The 23,487-nt window shown below is 45.1% G+C and overlaps 1 protein-coding gene across 1 annotated transcript in view; it reads left to right on the forward strand.

Annotated features, from left to right (window-relative positions):
* The window catches only part of Sh3rf2 (SH3 domain containing ring finger 2), a 100,990-nt gene that overhangs the window by 71,005 nt on the left and 6,498 nt on the right, over window positions 1-23,487 (forward strand). The window contains exons 5-6 of the mRNA XM_051163908.1: window positions 14,853-14,944; window positions 16,352-16,522. Coding sequence (XP_051019865.1) covers window positions 14,853-14,944; window positions 16,352-16,522 — 263 coding nt within the window. The remainder of the gene's footprint in view (window positions 1-14,852; window positions 14,945-16,351; window positions 16,523-23,487) is intronic.

The raw sequence follows: 23,487 nt of genomic DNA on the forward strand, positions 1-23,487 counted from the left end.
GGCTTAATCTTGCTTTATAAGTAAGAAAACTGGCAGGAAGTGGTCCCTCCTTAACAGACTCAGGCCTCCCCCACTCATCAAATAGACACTGGATTGCAATTTAAAGCAGAAATAAGGGCCCTAGTGTGTAAAATTTGGTGTCTGGCCCTTGAGCTGCATGATCCCAGGTGATGGTGGTGACGGACGCGACACCAGTCAGGCCTAAGAGAAGTGGGATCCTGCTCAGTGCATGGCCCTCTGGGTGTCCAGCCCGTCCAGGTCTCAGTTTCCTGGTCTACTAAGGAGACCAGTGGAACTGAGTTGACAGAGAATGATTCGGCTGGACTACTTAACAGCGCATTCTGAAGACAGACACCAAGGGCCGGGGGTGCTGCTACTGTTACCTAGTTTAGGATGGCCATTGTTCCTCCTCACACACACACCTTCACACACAGTCACATCTGATTTTGTTCCAGCTACTGTATAGTACATTGCTTCTTTCTGAGCAGAAGGACTTTGGGAAAGGTAGTTCCTCCCTCGGAACCTCAGTTTTCCATGTATAGGAAATAATGGCCTGGGTTTACTGACCCAGTCAATGTCCCCTCTGTTGTTTTTATTAGGTCGAACCAGGAAACTATAAGGCTCCTCTCTACCCCTGCCCCAGGGCTGACCTGTACAGACCAGCCCTTGCCCAACTCCCCAAAGAACTCTAGAGGAGGTCTTCTGGTTTCTGGTGACTAAAGCAAGTTCTGTAATTAACCTTACTTGCTTCCTTAATTCAGCACTTTTTGAGCGAGTGGTTAAACTTTACATCATCACTTTGCCCAATTAATTCTGGCCGGTGAACCACTAAGGAGACCCAACCCTGTCTGGGTGAAAGAGGGAGCAGCCCAGCCTACACCTCAGCATTTTAACAGAGATTCTTGAGCTCTGGGGCTGAGTACCAGGCTCACTGACATCCTCAAGGACCTGAGAATTACACACCTTCTCTCTGTGGACCCAGTCACCCTGTTGTAGCAGTAAAAAATGTCTCCAGACATTGACAAACATCCCCTCGACTCAGAGTCTCCCCACCTGAAAGTCGCAGATGTACAAAGTATGGACCAGACACGTGTCTAATGGGATATTAATATCAACTAAGGGGAAGGCCTGTGTGGAGACAGTGGCCTATCTGAACACCCTACCAAGCCATGCTTCTCAAATACACACTGAGAGACTGAGGGGCCTTTGTAAAAGCCTGGAAACTTCCAAAGGTAAGGGCAAGTAGGTTTGTCAGTGTCGTGCAAGCAGACTACTCTGGCCCTTAAAAAAAATCTGCAGAGTGAGTTACAGCTTTCCATTTCAGCTCTACCCAAAGGAAAGGACACTCATTTTGTGACAGATCCAGTGCTAGGATCCTAAACACCTTCGCAACCTCTGCCTGTTGCTGATTGTGTTGCTTCCATTTTAAATGGAGGAACTGAGGCTCAATAATTAGCTCAGCATTACTCACTTCAAACAGTGGATCAGAGATCAGGGTTAGCTGTCTGCCTAGTATTTCCCTTCACCAACAGCAGAAATGGGGATCTCAACTGTCCACAGAAATGGTTTAAGAGTAATTCTTGGGAAGTAGACAGACATGGTAAGAAGAAATTATGGCATTTGATTAGTAATGTCTGTCATGCCTGGGCATGTGAAATGAGGCACAGGCACCATGTGACATGTCTACGATCTAAGAATCTGCAACTCTTCAGTTATTTCATTTGTCATTTGGGGGTACAGTTAGGGGTAAAACCAAGTTTGTTTAGCAAACAAGCTACTCTGTTCAGTCCTTCTTCAAGGGTGTAGTTTCTACGGGAGACAAAGATGGAGCATGACTTTTTATTGTTTCCATCAAAAAGCAAAATGTGTTCTCTATCACAGCCCCTTGTTACCAACTTAGCAATTTTACTTTCGGTGAATAACAATAGTCTAAGAAGAAAGAAAGAAAAAAAAAAAAACAATAGAGAAAATTCCCAGAAAACGGGGCATTTTCTTTCATTTAAAAAAAAAAAAAAAAAAAAAAAACTGCTTATCACATTTCAAAGTCCAAGTAGAAGAGATAAAATAACACACTCTTCTCCCTCTCTTCTTACCCCCAACAATAAAGCAACTAATGGGTAATTGGACAGCTTTGTTCACAGTAAAAATCTGCTTACATAGCAAAGAATGTTGCAAACACCAGTGTGTCTGTTTCCAAGATGTCTTTCCCAACCTGATTGCTAGGTAGGTCACTGAGGACACAGAGGCCAAGGACAGAAAGGAGACCAACTCTTTACCACTGGCAGCATGTGTGGCTCAGCTCAAGTGCCCTTTGGTGCTTTCTAAGCCAGACTAGCTAAGAATACTTGCTTCTATTCACAAACATGATGGCCTGCCATGTGCGAGTCATTTACTCATCTGGGTACAAGTGAGTGAGGCCTGGCTGCCTGCCACGCTTGGATGTACAGTCAGGAAGCAAGTTCTAGACTGATGTGAGTCAGTTATGCCCTGGATCCCAGAGAACTGCTCACCTGCCTTGTCTCAAGTGGTAGAGCACAAGCGGGGACTTTGCCTGGCCTTCATTCCTGGGCCTGGTATTAGACTGCAGCGACCAACCTAAAGAAAGCAGTCTCCAGGAAAGGACTGCTCACCCCACTGCTGTGCCTAGAGATCATCTTCTGTTCACTTGTCTCTTTGACCTAAAACAATACTGACAATCTACAGCCTACGGGCCAAGTGCTGCCTGCTCCCTAGTTTGGAATTGGGGTTGGAGGAGATGAAACGAGTAGTTAGTGCTATAACAGGCAAGAATTATATCTTTCAGTTTCAGTGTTCAAAAATAAAGTTTATTGTCACACAGGTAGGCTCCCTCTCTGAGTATTATCCGTGGCCTATTTCACACCACAATGATAGAGTTGGGGTTATTTTGACTGAAACTGAATGTAAAACCTAAAATACTTACTCTCTGATCCTTTACAGAAAAAGTTGGTTGGCCCTTGATCTTTCCTCTTTTGTAAGGCTTTGTGAGCATGTGTGTCTGGTCACTTTGAGGCCTGTAGAGAGGAAGGAACACTCAACACTCAATGCCCCACCACACACAGGCTGACTATCATGCAGGGGACCTCTCTTAGTTCCCTCCTTGTTTATAAATGCACAAGGCCAGGGTAACTGGTGCCCTGTGCCATCCCAGGGTTAAGTGCAGCCGAGCCTGGCAGGGTGAGAAACACAGTAAATGCTGGTTGAATACACAAATGGGCACAGGAGTGAAGCCTCTGGAATGTATCTGTGCCTGTGTGTGTTTGTGTGTGTGTGCGAGCCACTGGCCGTGAGCAAGAGACAGAATGAATAAACGCTTCAGTGGAGGAGGGATTCGATAACAGAAAGACGGAGATGAGTGAGGGAATCGCTGTACAGATGAGGAACTGAAGAAGAGGTAGTGAGTGAAGGAAAGGAGCCTCCAGGGCGCATGAGTGGCACGTGAATGTAGGCTTCGTGGGCCACACACAGGAGACAAAGGGTGCTGTTGACACATCCCGCCTAGTTCATCATTCTGCCTTCTTGGCTCACACTTGGCTAGCTTAATCGATGCCCTCCCTTGAGGACGGGGTACCCATGCTTTCATGCTTTCTTTGGGCTCTGTCCCCAGATGGGCAAAGTCACCTGCAACCCTGAGCGTCAGGCCAGGCTGCCATGCTTCCTAGAGCATAGCCTCCCGTATATAGGAAGAATTGTTCCCAACACCAGTTCCTTCCATGTACATAAGTGGGCGGGATGGACCCCAAAATGTAAGCAACCCCACAAAAGCACATATTCCATTTATAAGGGAAGGGCGGTGTGTTAACTTGTGGAAGAGCTTCATAGCCACGTTCATTCTAGCCAGATAGCCAAGCAGTCAAAAAGCAGAAGGCCATCAGGAACATTTATCATCAACTCTCTGTCTTCAGTTCCTTTAGAGCAAGCATTTGACGAGCCCTTGTCCCTCCTATCTGTGTTTGTTGTGTTTCCTTCGCTCTCCAGAGTTCAAGCCCTGTGAGGGCGGAGGCACGCACAGGGAAAGCCTCTGAGGATTTGCTAGGAATAAGTGAAACAGCCTGGAAAGCAAGTCCATCTCCTGCTCCAACCAGCTCCCTGGACACAGTCCCTCCCTCACGTGGTAGGCCTGGCCTGGCTGATGTTAAACCCACCAGTGGCCATCACCATCCTGCTTGCCCTCTTTGGGTCTATTTCAGCTCTCACATACTAGGATTCGAAAACCAGAGGCTGGGGCTGGAGGTATGGCTCAGTGGTTAAGGCTATTTCCTGCAGAGGACCTGAATCTAGTTCCAGTACCCACATTGTACAGCTCACAACCACCTGTAACATCCTCCTCTGGCCTCCGTGAGCACCTGTATGCACACATGCACCCAAATACAAACACACATATACATAAACAATAAAACCTTTAAAAAAAAATAATAAAGCCAGGGGCTTCAGGTTTTTCAAGATTCATATAATTAATAAAAGCCAAAGGCTCTTGGCCACAACTCTTAAAAATAATATTTGACTATTAGACAGGGAATGACTATGTAACCTGGCCTTGACCAATGAGCATTGTGTGTGAACCAGAACAAATGCCTTGACTGCTCTCCCTCGGGCTCTGCTCTGTTGCCTACACCCTGTGAAATCCATAAAGTGCACTCATAAAACCTAGAGGAGAGAGGTGGCTGGGAAATTTCTCAGATGCCTTTGCAGGTCTCTCAGACTCTGGGCAGACCCGTCCTGGCCCAGCCTAGCACATAAGGAAGAGAGAGCTAGTGAAGCTGTTGCCTGTGGTCCCAGCCTTCTCTGTTGCCTGTCCCCTGAGAACCTGCCAGCCTTATCACGGCCACACTTGCCTCTAAGATGCACACGCTGTCTTCGCCATGGCAGCTGGGGCTGAAAGAGCAGACTCGGGGTCAGACTGCTCAAGCTAGGATCCTACCTCTGACGCCTACTTGGTCCTGTGGCCCTAGACAAATTACTATATTGTTTGTGTTTGCTTTAGCCATCTTGTCGGCAAGACGAGAATGAGGAACACTTAGTCTGGAACACCAGAGGAGCAGTCACAGGTGGGTCCCTGGAGCTCCCTGGCCAAACAGCTTAGCCCACTGGACCAGCTTCAGCTCAATGAGAGATCCTGACTAAAAGAGAGATGGCGTGGTTTTTGAGGTCTAACACCAAAGTTTGATCTCAGGCCTCCACACGAAGATGTATGCACACCCACGTGCACCAACACAAGCACGCATATATGTGTGCACACTCACACAAAGCACTTGGTTTCTTTTTCTTTCTTTCTTTCTTTCTTTTTTTTTTTTTTTAACTTACTATGGAGATTACATGAGAAAATAAAGCACTTAGGAATATGTGGCCTCTATGGAATATTCTGTGAGCACGCGCTCTTGTCGGGGTTCCACTGTAGCAGGAGCAGTTGCTGACTGGAAGGGATCAGACATGCCCAAACGATGTTCAGTGTTATCAAATGCCTGCCTTTCTGAATCCTTGAGTACCAGACCAGATCCCACAGAGGGAAATAATATCTGGATTTGTGGGAAGTCATCCATTGGAAAAAGATACTGAGTTAGGGAATAGCAAAGAGAAAATAATAAAAACAAAAATCGACAGTGCCTAACTTCTGATACACCTCAATTCCCTGGGGTTGCCAAATCCTTCATGCTGATGGAAGGAAGAGCTGGGTAAGAGAACCCACCTCTTCACATCTCTCCCAGCTGGTTTAGACACCAGTCTTCTTGGAAGAACTCAGTGAACACTTGTGGGGTGCTTGGATATGCTCTGAAAGCTGGGGTACAAACAGCAAAGCCACAGATCTGTTCTACAAGGTTCCTCCTCTTTAATCAGATCAGCATTTCCATGCCTTTTAGCACAGTGAGATACAAACTGTCAGGACATCTGGAAACAGATAGTCTGAGGTGTTCCAGGCTCTCTTTTCCCCTATCGAGTGCAGAACAACTCTGGAAAATGAGAGGGAGCCATCGTGCGAGGAGCCTTGGGCTCTGAGCTTATGTGGTTGACTCGGTGACAGAGCAGGACAGCAGAAGTTTACCTTTAGGGCAACTGAAATTCCTCAGTTGCTACAGGCTCGGCCATCTAGGCAGGGCCAGTGGGCCTGTGGGCCTGTAGGCCTGTGGGACAGGCAATTCAAACTGCTAAAATCCAGTTAGGAACATGGAGAACGGGTTTCACCTTTCCTTCAGAGTCACACAAAACCAGCATCACACTTCCAGAAAGAGGCTTTAAGAGACACCTTTGGAGAAAATGCTGTAAAGGCCATCCACAAATACAGCCTGGGCTTGCCTCTAGGGAGGGTAGCAGGCTGCTGCTGGGCCTTGCATACATGCTCTGTTATTCCCAGAGGGAGAAAAGAGTCCATGACCAACCAGTGCCTCAGCCTGAGTGTGAGATGTCTTTCTAATGGTATCCCATAAAATCATTCAAAAGGGAAAGCTGTCCTGCCGCTTTTTTGCAAGCAGCTTCTGGTTGCCATGGGGAAGCTGAGTCTATGAGTTCTAAGGCTATGAGCTCACTTGTATTGAGGGAACTCAAGTGCCCCCAAGGGAACAGGGACAAGTCATTTGATAGTGTACAGAGTCATGGTTGTTGGGAGGGGTTTTCTCTTCCCTCTGCTCCCTTTCAAAGGGTAGTGGAGTGAGGAAAAATCTCATGCTATGCAGCACAGGCAGGCTTCAAAATCACAATCACTAGATGTTCTGGCACATCATATCTTGGGATTGTCCTGTCTGGAAAATGTGAGGGCAGGACTCACTGCAGGCAGATTGTACATTAGCACACAGCCTACCATGTACATGAGAATATGACCCTGTCAAGAGTCTCCATGACCTAGCACATCCTTACCAATCACATTTTATGAATAAACACCAGTAGGGAACTCTGTTTGCTGAAATGTTGTGGTTACACTATAAACCAGAACTCCTCAAGTGGACAAAAGGCCAGACGGTAGTGGCGCATGCCTTTAATCCCAGCGCTTTGGAGGTAGAGGCAGGCAGATCTCAGAGTTCAAAGCCAGCCTGATCTACAGAGTGAGTTCTAAGACAGCCAGGGCTACGCAGAGAAACCTTGTCTCAAAAATGAAAGAAACAACAAAAAGGGACAAATGTTATCATTAAGGATTTGGTATGTCCTTGTCTTTCAAAAGTACTTTTAGAAGTATAGCACCTACCCTTTTCCTTCGGACCCAAATCTTGCTTTAAAGGTAGCAGATACTTGGGCTCAAAGAAGCCTGAGACAATGGCAAAGGATGGAGGTGGCATGGCATGGCATGGCATGGCAGAAGATGCTCTGTACCTAAGCAAATGAGCTGGCTCAGGGGAAAGGATTTTGTCTTTGTGGTTTGAGTTAGGGGTTGGATTTGGGCCCCTTTCCACATACCCTGATGCAAACCACAGCTGTAGAGAAGCACTGGACCCCAACTTTCTTGGAAGCCCAAGATGCCTAAGAATAGCCGCCCCCCTTGCATCAAGGAAAGATCCCTGTATTCATGTTCCCAGACAGGAGGTCAGCTGCCCATCACTGGGCCCTCTCTAAGGGAGTTTGATCTGCGGTGATTGACTCCTGGCCTTTAAAGTCTGGTCCTACTGAGAAAGGCCTCCTGCCTGCTTTCTTTTGCCTCACTCGTCCCTAGCTTATCTCCCTTCTCATTCTAGTAACAGGAAAATTGGTCTATCTTTGAAACAGGTATGATACAAACACCCTGCACCATGCAAAGTACCTATTCTCTCTCTCTCTCTCTCTCTCTCTCTCTCTCTCTCTCTCTCTCTCTCTCTCTCTCTCTCTCTCTCTCTCTCTCTCTCTGTGTGTGTGTGTGTGTGTGTGTGTACATGCATGTATATGATGTTCATCCTGGACATCTTTTAGCATAATATAACCATTAAAGACAATGATTGAAGACAAGTGCATGCCTACTGCATCAACACCGTGGAAGTCAAAATGGACTGTCTTGAGTTTGAGGCTAGCCTGGACTACATAGCCAGACCCTTTCAGAGAGAAAAGAAAGAAAAATAGGCAGGAAAGAAGCAAGGGAATTGAATTTTTTTTTTAAGGGGAGTGGGGGCAGGGGTGTACATCTGTAATCCCAGAACTCAGGAGGCAGAGGTAGGCAGATCTCTGTGAGTTCAAGGCTAGCCTGGTCTACAAAGCAAGTGCAGGATAGTCAAGGCTACACAGAGAAACCCTGTCTTGAAAATCCAAAATAAATAAATAAATAATTTTTTTAAAAATGTGAAACCCAGAGAAGTGTATATTTAATTTTATTCACAATTTTGAGGAGATAGTATTTAAACTCTTTCAAACATGAAAAGAAAAACTATCTGCATGTATTTCATGGGGCCTGGGATTTTTTTATATTAAAAATAAAATAAAAATAAAAACGGGTTGGAGAAATGTCTCTTGCAGAGAATGTGAGTTCAATTCCCAGCACTTCCATGGTGGCTAACATCTACCTGTAACTCCAGTTCCAGAAGACATGATGCCCTCTTCTGAGCCCTGAGGGAACTGAACGCACATGGTGCACAGACATGCAAGCAAAACACCCATACATATAAAAATAAAAATAGACAAAAATTAAAAGAAAATTAATTCCACTAATAAATCATATTAACAGGTTAAAGAGGAAAGCCTTTGTGACATTTAAAATAATATAAAGAAAACATAGTATGGAATAACAATATATATGGAAATATTAGATAAAATTCTATAACTATTTATTATATATTAGAACATTTATTAAGCTAGAAATGAAATCCTTTACAGAATTCAGTGAGAAAAATATATCTAAAATCTACAGCAAACATCTTGCTTAATGGTGAAATAATAGACTCTTTACAGTTAGAACAGGGTCCTGCCATGTTTCTGTCTAGGAGCCAACAGACTAAGCAAAAAGAAATAAAGGCTGAATATTTGAAGATTAAAAATATCATTGCATGAATATTTACTAATGTTTATATGGAAAACTCAAAAGAATACAAAATAATACACTGAGAATAGGTATGCTGTTATCAAGGTTACCAGTCTCGTATCAGTATTTGTAAACACAACTGCATGTCTATACACCAAAAAGAAAACTAGGAAGGTAATTTTATTTTGATTTCTATTTTGTTTTGGTTTGGTTTGTTTTCAGCATCTCATTCTCTAGCTCAGGCTGACTTGGAACTCACCATGCAATCTATGTTGCTCTCAAATTGATGGCAGTCCTCCTGCCTCAGCCTGCCAATTACTGGATGTAAGTTACAGGCTTTATAGTGTAATTGTCTTTCCAGAGACAGGGTCTCATGTAGTCCAGGTTAGCCTTGAATTTGATACGTGGTAGAATGTGACCTTGAACTTGAACTTCTGGTCTTCCTTCCTCTATTTTCCCAGTTCTGAGATTACAGTCAGGCAGCATCATGTCAAGTTTTCTGCAATTCTTAGGACCAAAAAAAGAGAAAATAGATGATGAATTGTGTCAAGATTTTACAAGGGGAAAATTAATATCTATCTTTAAACCGTGTCTCACCCAGGCATGGTGGCCCAAGGGTGTTTTTATTCTACCACTCAGGAGGCTGCTGTGTGTAACCAACATGGTTACCTTGTCTCAAAAAATTAAATAAAGGAAGGAGGAAGGAGAGAGAGGAGGGGAGGAGGTGGGGAGGGAGGAGGGGGAGGAGGAGAGGGAGGGAGGAGGGGGGGGGGGGGGTAGGGAGGGGAGAGGGGGGGAGAGGTAGGGAGGGGAGAGGGGAGAGGAGAAGAGGGAAGGAGAAAGGAGAGGAGTGGAGTAGGGAGAGGCCTATGCTGGCCTTCAGTCATGATCCTCTTTACCTCACCACACACACATTTCAATATCTTAACGTTGTTATTCTTGCTGCCACTCCCACCCCCCGCACAAAAATTGTGCACAAATTCAACAGCTCTAGAGTTTGTTTTCATAAAACTCAAAAAGTAACTCTAAGGTTCAAGTGGAGCATTAAAAAGCCAGAGGCCAAAAGATTTCTGAAGAGAAGGGGCGGGGTTTGGTGGTGGTGAAGCATTAGGCCTACTGATCAGATTTGCATCTTAAGTTAAAACTGCAGTAACTAACAAGATTCAGACTTTGCTCCAGCTTCTTTTAAACCAATGGAACACACTAGAAAACCTGGAAACAGACAGTGTGGAGACATGATTTATGGCAAACAGCTCCGCAGGTTGGAAGGGAAGAATGAACTATGACACTGGGCTAATTGGGGATCTGTGTGGGGAAAGGATGAAAATGGATTCCTCCATCATCAAAAATCAATTCCATGTGGGCTAAAGGGCTCACGTATGAAAGGTAAAACTATAAACTTTCAAAAGGCAACATGGAAGCATATCTCATGATCTTGAGATCAAAAGGCATTTTAACCAAGATTTTTCAAAAGTGAGCCCTGTGTAGGAATAATTTATATAATTACTTTCATCCATTCAAGGATACCACAGAATTTTTTTAAAAAGTTACAAAGAATTTGTATATAAAAATAATAGAATTCCACAACTTAATGATAAAATAATAAAAACCCAACTGCTTTAGAGACAAAGGGTCTGAACAGGCATTTCACACAATAAGAATGGTTGGTAAGCATTTGAAAACAGGGAAAAAAGAATAAACTCAAATTCATTGGCATTCAGAGACGAGGATGCAAAACCACAGTGAGTTAGCATTTCATACCAGCACATGAGCAGATATTAAAGAGCTGAGCAAGACTAAAATAACAGGAACTGTCATGTGTAGCTGGCAGGCATGTGCATTGTTACAGCCACACTGGGCAACAATTTGTTATTACCTAATAAAAACTGAACAGGCTCCTACCCCACGGCCCATCGATCCCATTCCTAGGTGTATATCCCGGGGAAACTCTTGAACACAGGCACAGGGGACATGTACAGGAATGTTCATAGCAACATTGTTCGTAACAGCCCCAAACTAAAAGCCACCCAGATGACACATAAACGACAGAATAGTCCCATGGTGGCATATTTCTGCTATGAACCACAAATATACAGCAAACCTCCGTGTCTCAGAATGTACTTACTGCGTATGCTTTCCTGTGATGTTCATGACAGACAAAACAGAGAAGTGTGTGTAAGGCTGTGTGCCAGGGTGGGAGACACTACCCAGAAAAGCCCTGGGATGATTAGCTCATAGTTTAGCACTGTGGTTACCTCTACTGCAGTGGTTCTCAACCTTCCTAATGCTATGACCCCTTAATACAGTTCCTTACATTGTGGTGACTCCCCCCAAGCATAAAATTACTTCATTGCTGCTTTCTAACTACAATTTTGCTACTGTAATGTATATATGATACGCAGGATATCTGACAAGTGACCACAGAGGGGTTGCAACCCACAAGTTGAGAACTGCCGCTCTAGAGGAAAGGAAGGCACGTGGTGATTGAGGAAGATGCAGAGAGCTTCTCAGTACGATACCCACTTTCTATCTGTGTTCTGAGTTGAGTGGTATGGGCACACACATCACTTATACTGTTATGTAAGCGATGCATAAAATTATGTAGACACTTGCTGTGCGCATGATGTATTTATGATCTATTTTTAATAGAAAATAGAAGTAACAAGAGGTGAGGACAAATGATAAACACGGCATGGCCAAAGAGATTGCATGGCTGAGAGGAAAGCAGGAGTAGATGGCCCACACAGACTCGCAGAGTTCAATGCTTAGGGAGTGGCATTTTGAAGTGTAACCTTGCTCAAGTAAGTGTGGCCTCGTTGGAGGAAATGTGTCACTGGGGAGTGGGCTTTGGGGTTCCATATGCCCAAGCCAGGCCCAGTGGTTGGCTCCCTTCCTGCTGCATGCAGATCCAGATGTAGAACTGTTACCTCCCCAGCACCATGTCTGCCGTGCTTCCCAATGCAGCGATAATGAATAAACCTCTGAACTGTAAGCCAGGCCCAGTTAAATGCTTTGTTTTAGAGTTGCCATGGTCATGGCATCTCTTCAAAACAATCAAACCCTAAGACAGAAGTCAGTACCAGGATTGTGGGGTATTGTCATGACAGACTTGACTATGTTTTTAGGAGGATTATGGAAGGACTTCGGAACTTTGGGGTGGATGAGCCATTGAGTATTGAGAGCTTCTGAAATTCCAGAGGGAAGCAAAGACTCTACAGGGCCATTTGTGTGAGGAGTTTATGATGAACAATAGACCAGAACCATTAAATCTTTATTTTACTGGAATAACTGTGCTGGTTAGCTGAAGCTGAGAAAGTAGTGGTGATTAAGATACAGGGGGAGGGAATCCCCCTCAAGAACAGTCATAGGGGAGGGGAATAAGGGGAAAACGGGAGGGAGGGAAGAATGGAAGGATACAAGGGATGGGATAACCATTGAGATGTAACAAGAATAAATTAATAAAAAAAAATAAGTAGAAAAAAAAAAAGAAGAGAACAGCATCACTGATGCAAAATCTTCTGGGAAGTGTCTCCTGAGAGTCAGCACACAGAAGCTATAGAAGTGGCCATGGTTGTACCTGAGCTGGTAGCCACACTTGGTAGTGTAAGAGTCACACAGGTGGTATTATTTAGAAGGCATGAAGGGGTCATGGAGAGCAGCTGAGTCTTGGCACTGTGAGAGGCCAGGAAAGGCCATTGGTCAAGATGCGGCCTCAATAGCAGCTGAAGGCTCAGGCTAGAAGGGACCATACAGGAAAGCTGAGGTCTGGCACCACGAAGAAAGTCCAGGAGAGATTATTGGTGAAAGTGCTACCCAGTAATAGCAGAAAAACCCAGCATTTTGGAGATACCAGTACCATGAAACAACCATCAACAGCAACAGTGGGGAGTGGATCCTACCCAAGCTCAGAAGACAAGCTGTGTGTAATGCAGAGGGCAGAGCTAGGGAAGTGACGAGTTTTTTGGAGGAGCCCAGATATTGGACATTGCTTTGATCTAATGTGACTGTGTCCTGATAGGTCTCTCTTGGAGTCAAAATGTTATTTATTTTTTTATTTTACAGGATCCTACAGCTGAGAGACTAAATTTTAAGAGATTCTAGGCTTTAAAAGAAACTTTGAATTTTTTAAAAGAAACTGAACTTTAAGTGTTTGAATTTGTAAAGTCTATGGGACTTTTTAGGTTTGTAAAATGTATTATGTTGTGATACTGGTATTGTGTCATCTTGGGGATGAACAAAAAAAGGAAAAGTTATGGCTTAATAGTGATATGTTTGTGTGTCAAATTGACAAGGGGTCAGTTGTGCTGGGGAGTTTTATGTGAACTTGACACAAGCTAAAGTCATTTGAGAGGAGGGAACTTCAATTAAGGCAATGCCTCCATAAGATCATGGCTGTAGGAAAGCCTGTAGGGCATTTTCTTTAGTGATTGATGTGGAAGGGCCAGCCTTATTGTGGGTGGTGCTATCCCTGGCCTGGTGATCCTGGGTTCTATAAGAAAGCAGGCTGAGATAGCCATGAGGAATAAGCCAGTAAACAGCATTCCTCCACGGTCTTTGCATCGGTTCCTTCTTCAGATTCCTGCCATGTTTGAGTATGGTCCTGATTTCCTTCAATGATCAACAGTGATGTGGGAATATAAGCCAAATCAACTCTTTCCTCCCCAACTTGTTTGTTGGTCACAGTGTTGTTGTTGTTGTTGTTTTGTTTTTTTTCTGGGTTTTTTTTTTCAGCAATAGAAATCCTAAGACAGAAAATATTGGAAAGGAAAGCAGGAAAATAGTCTAAGGTAGCTTAGCCTTTAAAATGCTTGCCCCACACGGAGGATTAAATTCAATCCCAAGAATACACATAAAATATGCCAGTGGTGTGTTCTTGTAATCCCAGAGATGGCTCACTGGCTGGCCAGCCTTTGTGATCAGCAAGCTCCAGGTCCAAATGAGAGTCTGCCTCAAAAAAGAATGGGAAGGGGAGGGAAAACATAAGGGCTGATGAGATGGTAAAGGTGCTTGCTGCCAAGCCTGATGGTGATCTGAGTCCTAAATTCTATCCCCAGGACCTATAGGAACTGATTCCTATAATTCATTCTCTAACCTGCACACTCTGTGAGAGAGAGAGAGAGAGAGAGAGAGAGAGAGAGAGAGAGAGAGAGAGAAAGGAGATAGATGATAGGTAGATAGAGATAGATGACAGATTAGATAGATAGATAGATAGACAGATAGATAGATAGATAGTCACTTTTTTCTTTATAAGAATCCTAGGAGAGCAGGCAGAGGTCAGAGGCTTCTATCATTGCCATTCTGGTTTTATCTGGGAAAATCAAAGGGGTTCAGATTCATGTTCTGTAAGTTATTGAACACCCTGTAAGACGTGTGTGTGTGTGTGTATGTGTAAGTGTGTGTGTTTAATACTATTCAGTAGTTAATGAACAGGTAGGCTCATATTCTAGACTTAATTTTAAGTTGTGTTTGTCCTAGTTAAGTAACTCCTGTCCCCCATGGTGTCTCCTTTAATTAGTAAGCTACTAAACTTGTTGATAGTTATAAGGCATTTAAAAGTGTGGGGGCAGGCTAAGTCCTGAGTTCCTGTTAGTGGTCTTAGTGTTTTCCACATATAGCTTTTCACACAGGGATGAGACCTGGTTAGGGTGGGACAGAAGAGGAAGCACACAGCCCTGCAGGTTCTAAGTTGACAGCCTGCCATACTCTGCTGCATTCCTTTGGGAACCCAGCCCTGGTACCTTACCCTGGACAGGACATAAGATATCTGGCTCCACCTCACTCTACCCAAAGCCGCAAACCAGAGAAAGGGCTGGGCGGGCAGTGCTAGGCATGTCTGTTGGTTTTCAGCTGCTTCAGGCTGTTCTGTGGCTTGCTCACACACCTGGCTTATAGTGCTCACTGGTTGGCTGTCTCTTCTCCTGTGTAGGTCAGCACTTCTCACCCTGCACCTGCCTCCCCAGGACATTCCACAGCCATGGTCAGTGTGCCCAGCTCCCAGCAACACCTCTCAGCCAACATGTGAGTAAAAAGCTCAGCACCACCCTCCCAGCCTCTGACACAGAGATCTCATCTTTGCAGCCCTCTGCTACATAGTCTCCATGCCCAAACCATACCATGCAAACAGCTAATGACCCACTTTCCTTTTACACCGCCAATGAGGATGAGCACAGATAAGAAAAGCACAGATCCAAAAGCACAACATTGCTAAGAGATTGAGTGGGTATTGAGGGGTCTCTGTTGTCTCCCTTCATGTTTAAAACATTGGGTCATAAATTAATATTGACTTATTATATTCAGTTAAAAATAAATAGATTCAGCATTGGGCTAAGGAAAACACTTGCAAATAAGGACCACTTTGATAAAGAGTTTAGGAGTGTCTCCACAGTCCATAGGATCTTAAAGGGCCACTGGGCATGGCCAACCTGCAACTTACATAAGACCAAACATAGCTATGGAGGCAGCCCAACACATAATCATAAGCTAACCTAAAACATTATCAGATCTATTTTTGCTTTTATTTTGTAATCGCAATTATACAGTTCTGGGGCATAAATTTTGTAGATGACACATTATCTCACGATGTCAAAAGCTTGGACATGCCTGGCTGAGATGACCTCGAATCCAGCATGGCAATTAAGTTCTTCCTTCAATGCCTCCCATAAGGCTGCTGTTCTCATGTCCTCAGCCTCACTGTTCCCTCTTGTCCTTGCTTACCGTGACTCATACCTGGATGCCACCTATCTGACTCCTGTGTGAACTTTAGAATACAGTGTCTTTCTTCTCACTCACATGTTTGCATGATATGAACTGGTCCACCCACCTGTCAGCCAGTGGAATCATTATGTGCAAAAATAACAGTGATAATCACGGCTGCCTCCTACTTCCCAGTGTACACTTTACACTTGACATACAGCTGTCTCCCAGGTCCTTCCTGGAAGTCAAACAAGCCCCTACTCTCAGTCCAAAGAGTGTTTCAGAGAGGTTTCCAGACTCTGGTAATCCTGAGCCCTCCTGTCTTCAAAACCACAGCCGACAGCACTGAGAAGGCACTAACTGTCACACCCCTCCACCACTCATCCCGGCCTTCAAGTCTTTTCGATGCTGGATGCCAGTTCCCCACTGTCACAGTGCCCACATTGGCCTATCCATGATTTCCAGCTATGCAGAGTCTTATAGAGTGGAGAGAGAAAGGTAGTGAGTGTACTTCCTCCTCCACTGGCACTACAGTCAGGTTGCTCCACTTCTGTCTGCTTTCATGTTTAAGTTTCCGTTTTCAATGATTTTGTTGTTGTTGTTGTTGCTGCTGCTGCTGCTGCTAGGTGCTGACAGGAGAGCTATGGGGACTGGCCTCCCCTCAGCCCCTCATCAGCTCTGCTCCTTCCTCCCGTATGCTCCGCTTCCCTTACGAGCTCCCTGCGTTTCCAGGTTCGTAGCCCTGCACTCTTACTCAGCCCGCGGACCTGAGGAGCTGGACCTGCAGAAGGGAGAAGGCATCAGAGTCCTGGGGAAGTACCAGGATGGCTGGCTGAGGGGCCTCTCCTTAGTCACCGGGCGAACTGGCATCTTTCCAAGCGACTATGTCATCCCCGTCTTCAGGTATGTCTCCAGGGTCCCTCTGTGCGTCCAACTGTGCCTTTTCAGAGTTTAAGCCAAGAAATAGGGTTTATTTTTTCTTCATGACCCATTAACTTACACACAAAATATTTCTAACTTTTTCCCCCAAGAGGTCCCACTGTGTATTTACATGGCTGGCCTGAAGCTTAGCCAAGTTGGCCTCAGACTCTCAGTCCCCCTGCCTCAGACACCCATATACTAGGACCACAGGTGTGACCCACAGTGCCCAGCTTTGCCTCACTTAATCTCCCAGCCGTGCTGAGGAGCCTGCCATGCATTATTCTTCTGATGGAGGTGCTTAGATGCAGCGAAATTACTTCCTTAGGATTGCGTTTGAGGCTTTCTGCTGCTGAGTCCCAGATTTCCCACATCACATCTGACACCAAAACAATACCATCGATGGAACTAATTGGAAAATGTGACCAGATGTCTCCCTGGGGCATCTTAGAAAGGTTCTCAGGACACTCAAGCATGAGGCAGAATTTCCATAGGTTCAGACTGATACTTGTCCAGCCATGCCCCAGGTCAAAGACCAGTCACATCGAAGGAGCCTTTCCCTCCCAGCATTCCCAGTGACGTACCTAATCAATACCACTGACTGAACAGCAGTTTGCCCTGCCTGCTCAACAATGTGCCCATAAATTCACACAGACCGCAAATCTATTACAACCCCTCCTACCTACCTCTGCCCCCACCCACACAGCTATGATGAGGCAGTGAGGCCTTTGTCACACATCAAACCCTGTCTTTGTGACATGCCAGAGGGTCATGGGCTCCAGGAAAGTGAGAGGCTCAGTGAGCATCACGCCTGAAGCCACCTTGGCAGACCTTCATTTAGGTGGGACACTGTGTCCGAAGGAGGGTAACAACAATGGTGAGAAAAGAGCAAAGTGCAGCATGGGAGAAACTGACAAAGTAGGGTCATTTAGCCTGTGGAGAACAAAGGACAAAGGACTCATGAGTGGCTGTGTATGCCAAGAGCTAGACTGAAGCCATGAGTGGCAGCACAGGAGACCAGGGCATGCAACATAAGACAGTCTAGCTTCAATAAAAGGCTACATCTTCTAATACATAGATTTTCCTTTTACATGGCTGGCTGGCATGGTAGAAGGGCCCCTGTTTAGAAAAAAAAAAGTACAGGCAAAATGAGGTCCTCAAGAACTTCGAGGGCTTTTTTTTTTTTTTTTAACGTGACAGAAGTTGGAATAAGACAGCAAAACTATTCCTTTTAATGTAAGGTACTTAGAATTTGTTGGAAGAATGGCAAACTAAAAGTATGTGTAACTGACGCTTTCATCTCTTCACACATATTGAACTTTTTTTAAAGATTTATTTTACATGTATGTTTGGTCTGCGTGTATGTATGTGCACTGTGTGCAGCTCTGGTGTCCTCAGAGATCTGGAGCTGGAGTTACAGATGCTTGTGACCTACCATATGGGTTCTAGGGACCAAACTCAAGGTGTCTACAAGAGCAACAAGTGCTTTTAACTGCTGAACTATCTCTCCAGTCCCTTAATGTTAACTGTATGTGAGATACCATACCTTCCCTGCACCCAGGGAAGTATCAGTAAACACACACACACACACACACACACACACACACACACACACACACACACACACACACCTACATCTGTAAAAGGATTTGGTCTTACTGAGAAGAAAGTAGAATGAGGGAAATGAAGTAAGCCAAGCCAATCTTGGAGAGAAGTACATTCCAGGCCACTGGAACAGCAAGTTCACAGTCCCTGGGGTAGGAATGTATCTGACATGAAAACCAACTGGTCTAGGTTAGAGCAAATGAGGGGGGGAGCAGGAGAAGATGAGGTCAGAATGGTAAACAGGGCCAACTCATCTAGAATTCTTCAGTCATAATGAAGGGTTTGGCTTTAATTCCACAGCAGAGTTTTGAGCAGAAGAGTGATACAATCTAACCTATGTTTAACCATAATCTCTCTGTTTCCTGAGTTGAAAATAAAATGTAGAGAAGAAAGGGTAGAGACAGAAGATCTAGCTAAGAGAATACCATAGCAATCCCACAGAGAGGGCAAGCCATCACGTTGTCAGCATAGGGAGGGGTAACTTGAAGATGTAGATTCCACAAATACCTTAAAGCTAGAGGCATCAGGGTTTTTTCTGACATTAACCATTAGGTGTTAAGGGATAGAGGACTCAAGGTGAGTGTGAGGGTTTTTTTTTTCCTCCCCTAAACCTATTAACCAAACAAAACAAAACTTTTTAACCAAAAGAGAGTGCCTGCTTTATTAGGAGGACAATGTTGAAAACACTAGCAGATAGGTTTGAGCTATGGGCAAACAAACACTTCACAGCAGATTAAGTATGAGATGCCTATTAGTAACACAAGTAAAGGTGCTGGCGAGCCACAGGGTATACAAGTCCAGCGTTGAAGAGAGAGCCCTGGTCTTGAGATGCTATTTAAGACCATGAGATTAGATGACGTCATTGTGGTATGACGGGGAACCAGAAGCAAAACTCCTCAAGGAATAAAAGGAGAGACAGACCTAGAGTGTAGGGGATTGCAACAACTGCCATGGATGGTAGAGTCTGATAAGATGAGCCAAAGCTAGAAGGTATTGAAAAGGCTGTGGGATAACCATGAAGGATCAGTGAGGGACAAGGACCCACGGGCATATTCTTCTAAGGGATCTGACCTAAGTAGTCCACAGTCCACGCTGACTACCAACTTCTTTGCTTATATACCAGCCTTAGCCCAGAGTCCAGGATGAACTATCAAAGTATTAGTCTGAATAAGAGTGATCATATATTTACCATCTATACATGAATATTTTTGAGGAAGTATGAACTATGAAGAAATTCCTCAGTTTCCTGGCCCAATCGGGGATGTGTGGTCACCCTGTGTGTGTCTGAATGCAGCTTCTCACTGCTTCCTTCCTTGGTTTTCTCTTGGGTAGACACCCAGTGCCCTCAAGCAGGTCAAGCCTATCTGTGCTCAACCCTCTGAAACAGCTGAATGCCAGACAGTGCTGGGGTTCTGGCACCACACACTAATAGTAAGATGACCCCCCTCATCCCCAAGTCCAGGGAAATCTGAACATTAGCAGATCATGAGGTGCTAAGGCTAGGGCATAGTTTTCTCCTGGGGAAGTGGCATTCCAAAAAGCAAGCCCTTCTCTTCCTATTGGGTTAGAGAGGACCCAAGTATTGTTTCCTTGATGATTATTTCTCAGACAAAAAACACTCCCATCTCCACAAACCTTAATGGTGAATGGTACATGCCAGCTTTGTCCAGCTGGGTACAGCTAGGCCCTGTTCTTACCCTCCCTTCCACAATGTTAAGTTTTACCCTTCCCTTCTCACAACTGAAAAATACTGTCCTTTGTCAGCTTTGTGTCTTGCTATGATTACCAGGTGAGAACAGAGTGGGTCAGACAACACATGCAAGGCTCCTTTCTTCTCCTCGACACCTCCCTTGTCTGTTTCCTATTTACAATGCTGGCTCTGTAATGCCATTAGCTCCTTTGGTGTAGAATGCCAACAGATGGGGCTCAGAGATGTCAGATACCTCCTGGATTCTGAAACCTTTGCTTTTATAGCATCATGACCTACAAACTGAGACAGAGTTTAGGGATTAACTATAGATAAGAACTGGCCAGAGCTGGGCATTGTAACACATGCCTGTGATCCCAGCACTCCGGGAGGCTAAGATAAGAGGATTGGCATGAGTTTGAGACAAGGCCAGGCTATCTAGTAGATATCAAGCCAGCCAGGGCTACATAGCAAGACTGTCTTTTAAAAATGACCAAAATGGCAAGGTTTCTATTTAGGATTCAGTAAGTGGGACTTTTTAACTACTTATAGTGAAGGAAAAAAAAATTTAAAAAATATATATATATATATACATATACATATACATATACATACACACACACACACACACACACACACACACACACACACACACACTTCAGCTGCCAACATGTCTAGGTCCTATTAATCACAGGTAAACCTCTGCTTCTATGAAGTCTCTTCTCCTCCCAGACCCAGGCTCAGGCTTACAGAGCAGTTGTCAAGTGTTTTTCTGTCCAGCATCCAAACCCATCTTAACATCTACTTGAGTCTTTTTTCCAGTGTGCTCTCTGCAGGTGGCAGTCCTCCAGTTTCTCCTCATGCCATCCACACCTAATTTTCTTTTCTTGTGGGTTGACGGTGCATGAGACAAGGCCACAGGTAACAACACAGGGTGGCCTTGAACTTGCTGCATAGATTGAAGCTGACCTTGAGTTCCTAATTTTGATGGTTGGAATGAAATGCCCCCCAATAGGTCCCTAGGGAGTGGTACTATTAGAAAGTGTGGCCTTGTTGGAGGAAGTGTGTCCCTGGGGTAGGCTTTGAGGTTTCCAATGCCAGGCTCAAGGTCTCTTGCTCTTCCTGCAGCCTGAGGATCCAGACATAGAACTCTCAGCTACTTCTGCAGCGTCATGTCTGCCTGTGCACCACCATGTATCCTACCATGATGGTAGTGGACTAAGACTCTGAAACTGTAAACTAGCCCCAGTTAAATGTTTTCTTTTATAAGAGTCATGGTGTCTCTCCACAGCGGTAGAAACCCTACTAAGACACTTTAACCTCTTACTTCTATCTCCCAAGTGCTGGGATTTCAGGTGTATGCCACCAGGCCAGCTTAGCTTGGCCAACCCTGCAGTTTTACTTGGGACTTTGAACTGGAGCCAGGGAGGAAAGAATTCAGAAAAGCTGAAGATCATTATGGTAAGGCCAGGAGTAACATCGTATCTATATTTTTGCCTCAGATCCCCCAACGGAAGCTTCAGGTGCCCACTCACATCCTGTGCCCAGGTCCTCTCCACCTGGCTCCTGTCCTCCCAATAAAACCCCTTCTGTGTAATTATGCAGGATGGTTCTTTATTGTAGCCTTCACAGACACATATGCCTGTCTTGTGCCTTATGGGTGGAGGAAAGTGACAAGGGGCCATCACTGCCTGGCCTTTTGTTCTCCACACAGACACTACAAAGACAGTAAAGCTTCAACCTTTGTTTTTCACAGGAGGTTGCTTCTGTGGCAAGCCCAGCAAAAGTGCTGTGTGAAAGCCCTCTTTGAAAGCAGGATAAGTTCTAATACCACAGACAGAAAAGGACACAGGGACCTGTAGGCGCAGCAAATCAGAATATCCACTCCTCCCACTTAAGCCCAGAGTATCTTTCCGTCTCCTCTGGAAAACAAGGATCATAATGTCTTCAGGTTTGAGGTTTCCTGGGAATTAATTAATACATGTTAGCTAAGTGCTTAGATGTTGGAAGAAAACGCTAGGTAAGTGCTAAGCTTTTTGCCGAAAGACACAGAGGGAGTCAGCATTGGGCGGGAAATCACAATTTAGGAGTTCCTGGAATGGAGCCCAGTGCTGGGCCATAAACAGTCGTTCAGAGCAGGGACCAGTGGATAAGTCTGACTTGAGCCTAATTAGCTATACTCTGTCCTTGCTTCTGTCGCTCCTGCTGGAAACAATCTGGGGACTAGTCTTGCCTTATTGCCGACGCACTTTGCAGCAAACAACTCCAAGAGGCCTCTTGTTCAAAAGACAGACAGCTGTACTCCGGCTGGGGAAGGCAGGTTTTGGAGATCTTCAGTACTCAGGCCTCCTCTCTGGAATATGGTCTCATTTTCTCACTGGTAGACTACTCCATTTTTTTGTTGGCCACGTACCATAGGGACTAGAGCAGGTTGACAGCTCTGGATAGGTCTCTTGCAGGAGGCGTCAGTTCCTAGAGCGTGTGGCAGCCTATGCTTCTTGAGCAGCCGTGGGCACAGTTAAACAATAGCTTGCCCAACTTCGTATAGCGCTGGCGTGTTACTAGAATATGCGCTGAGTTTCTTATCAGCAGAATAGAGGAAAAGAGGATGAGGAGAAAGAGTCTAAGGAAAACCGTGGAGGACACTGCAGGGTAGGACACCATGAGGGCTTTCTACACCCGGGCCCTGGGGGAATTCATTATTTCTGTGGACTTCTCAGAGGCTATTTCATCGACAGAGTGATGGGTGATTGGTGGGCTGCACGTAGGAGACAGGACGCCAGGTTTGGGTCAGTGAGAGGGAGAGAAAGGCATGCTAAGTACCAGCTACTGACATGCACTTCACGGGGGTTGCAGTCGGGAAACAGTGGCTACCAGCTTGTGGTTTATAAAACTTTAATACTGTTCATGACATCACAGGCCAAGGCTGAAGCATTAGCATCTTACGAAGTCACTTCGGGGCTACCAGCCTGGAGTTGGTATAGTTCAGAAGTAGGGTAGAGAGCTAGCTTAGACCTGGCTTCAATGTAGTCTGGTGGCTGCTTGGACAAGTAACCATGAGTCTGTCTGTCTGCCTCTCTGTCTCTCTCTGTCTCTGTCTCTGTCTCTCTGTCTCTCTCTCTGTCTCTCTCTGTCTCTCTCTGTGTCTCTCTCTGTCTATGTCTCTGTGTATGTGTGTGTGTGTGTGTGTGTGTCTGTAAGGAGATGCACATGTATGTGCAAGTGGGTGTGAAGGCCATCAACTTCAAGTGCCGTCCCTTTGAAAATCATTCACCTTGTCTTTCGAGGCAGGGTCTCTCACTGGGACCTAGGACTCAACAGTTAGGCTAGGCTGGCTGGCTAGCAAGCTCCAAGGAACCTGCTTGTATCCACCTCCCGTGACCTGGAATTACAGCTGGATTTTTGTATTTGGATGCTGGAGACTGAAGTTGGGTCCCCATTGTTTCACAGCAAGCACTTTACCTGCTGAGCTCTCTCTCCAGTTCCATGAAGTCTGTGTAATCTTTACATCTACAAAGCCATGGCAACAATGGCGCTACCTCGGAAACCTGTTATGAAAGCCTCACATTAATATGGGAGAGGTATCTGGCCAGCGTCTGGCGTCCAGTTAGCACTCAACACCTGTTAGCTAAATTGACTAGAAGGAGTACTGAAAGCA

This window comes from Acomys russatus, chromosome 20 (genome assembly GCF_903995435.1).
Source record: "Acomys russatus chromosome 20, mAcoRus1.1, whole genome shotgun sequence".
NCBI classification, from domain to species: domain Eukaryota; kingdom Metazoa; phylum Chordata; class Mammalia; order Rodentia; family Muridae; genus Acomys; species Acomys russatus.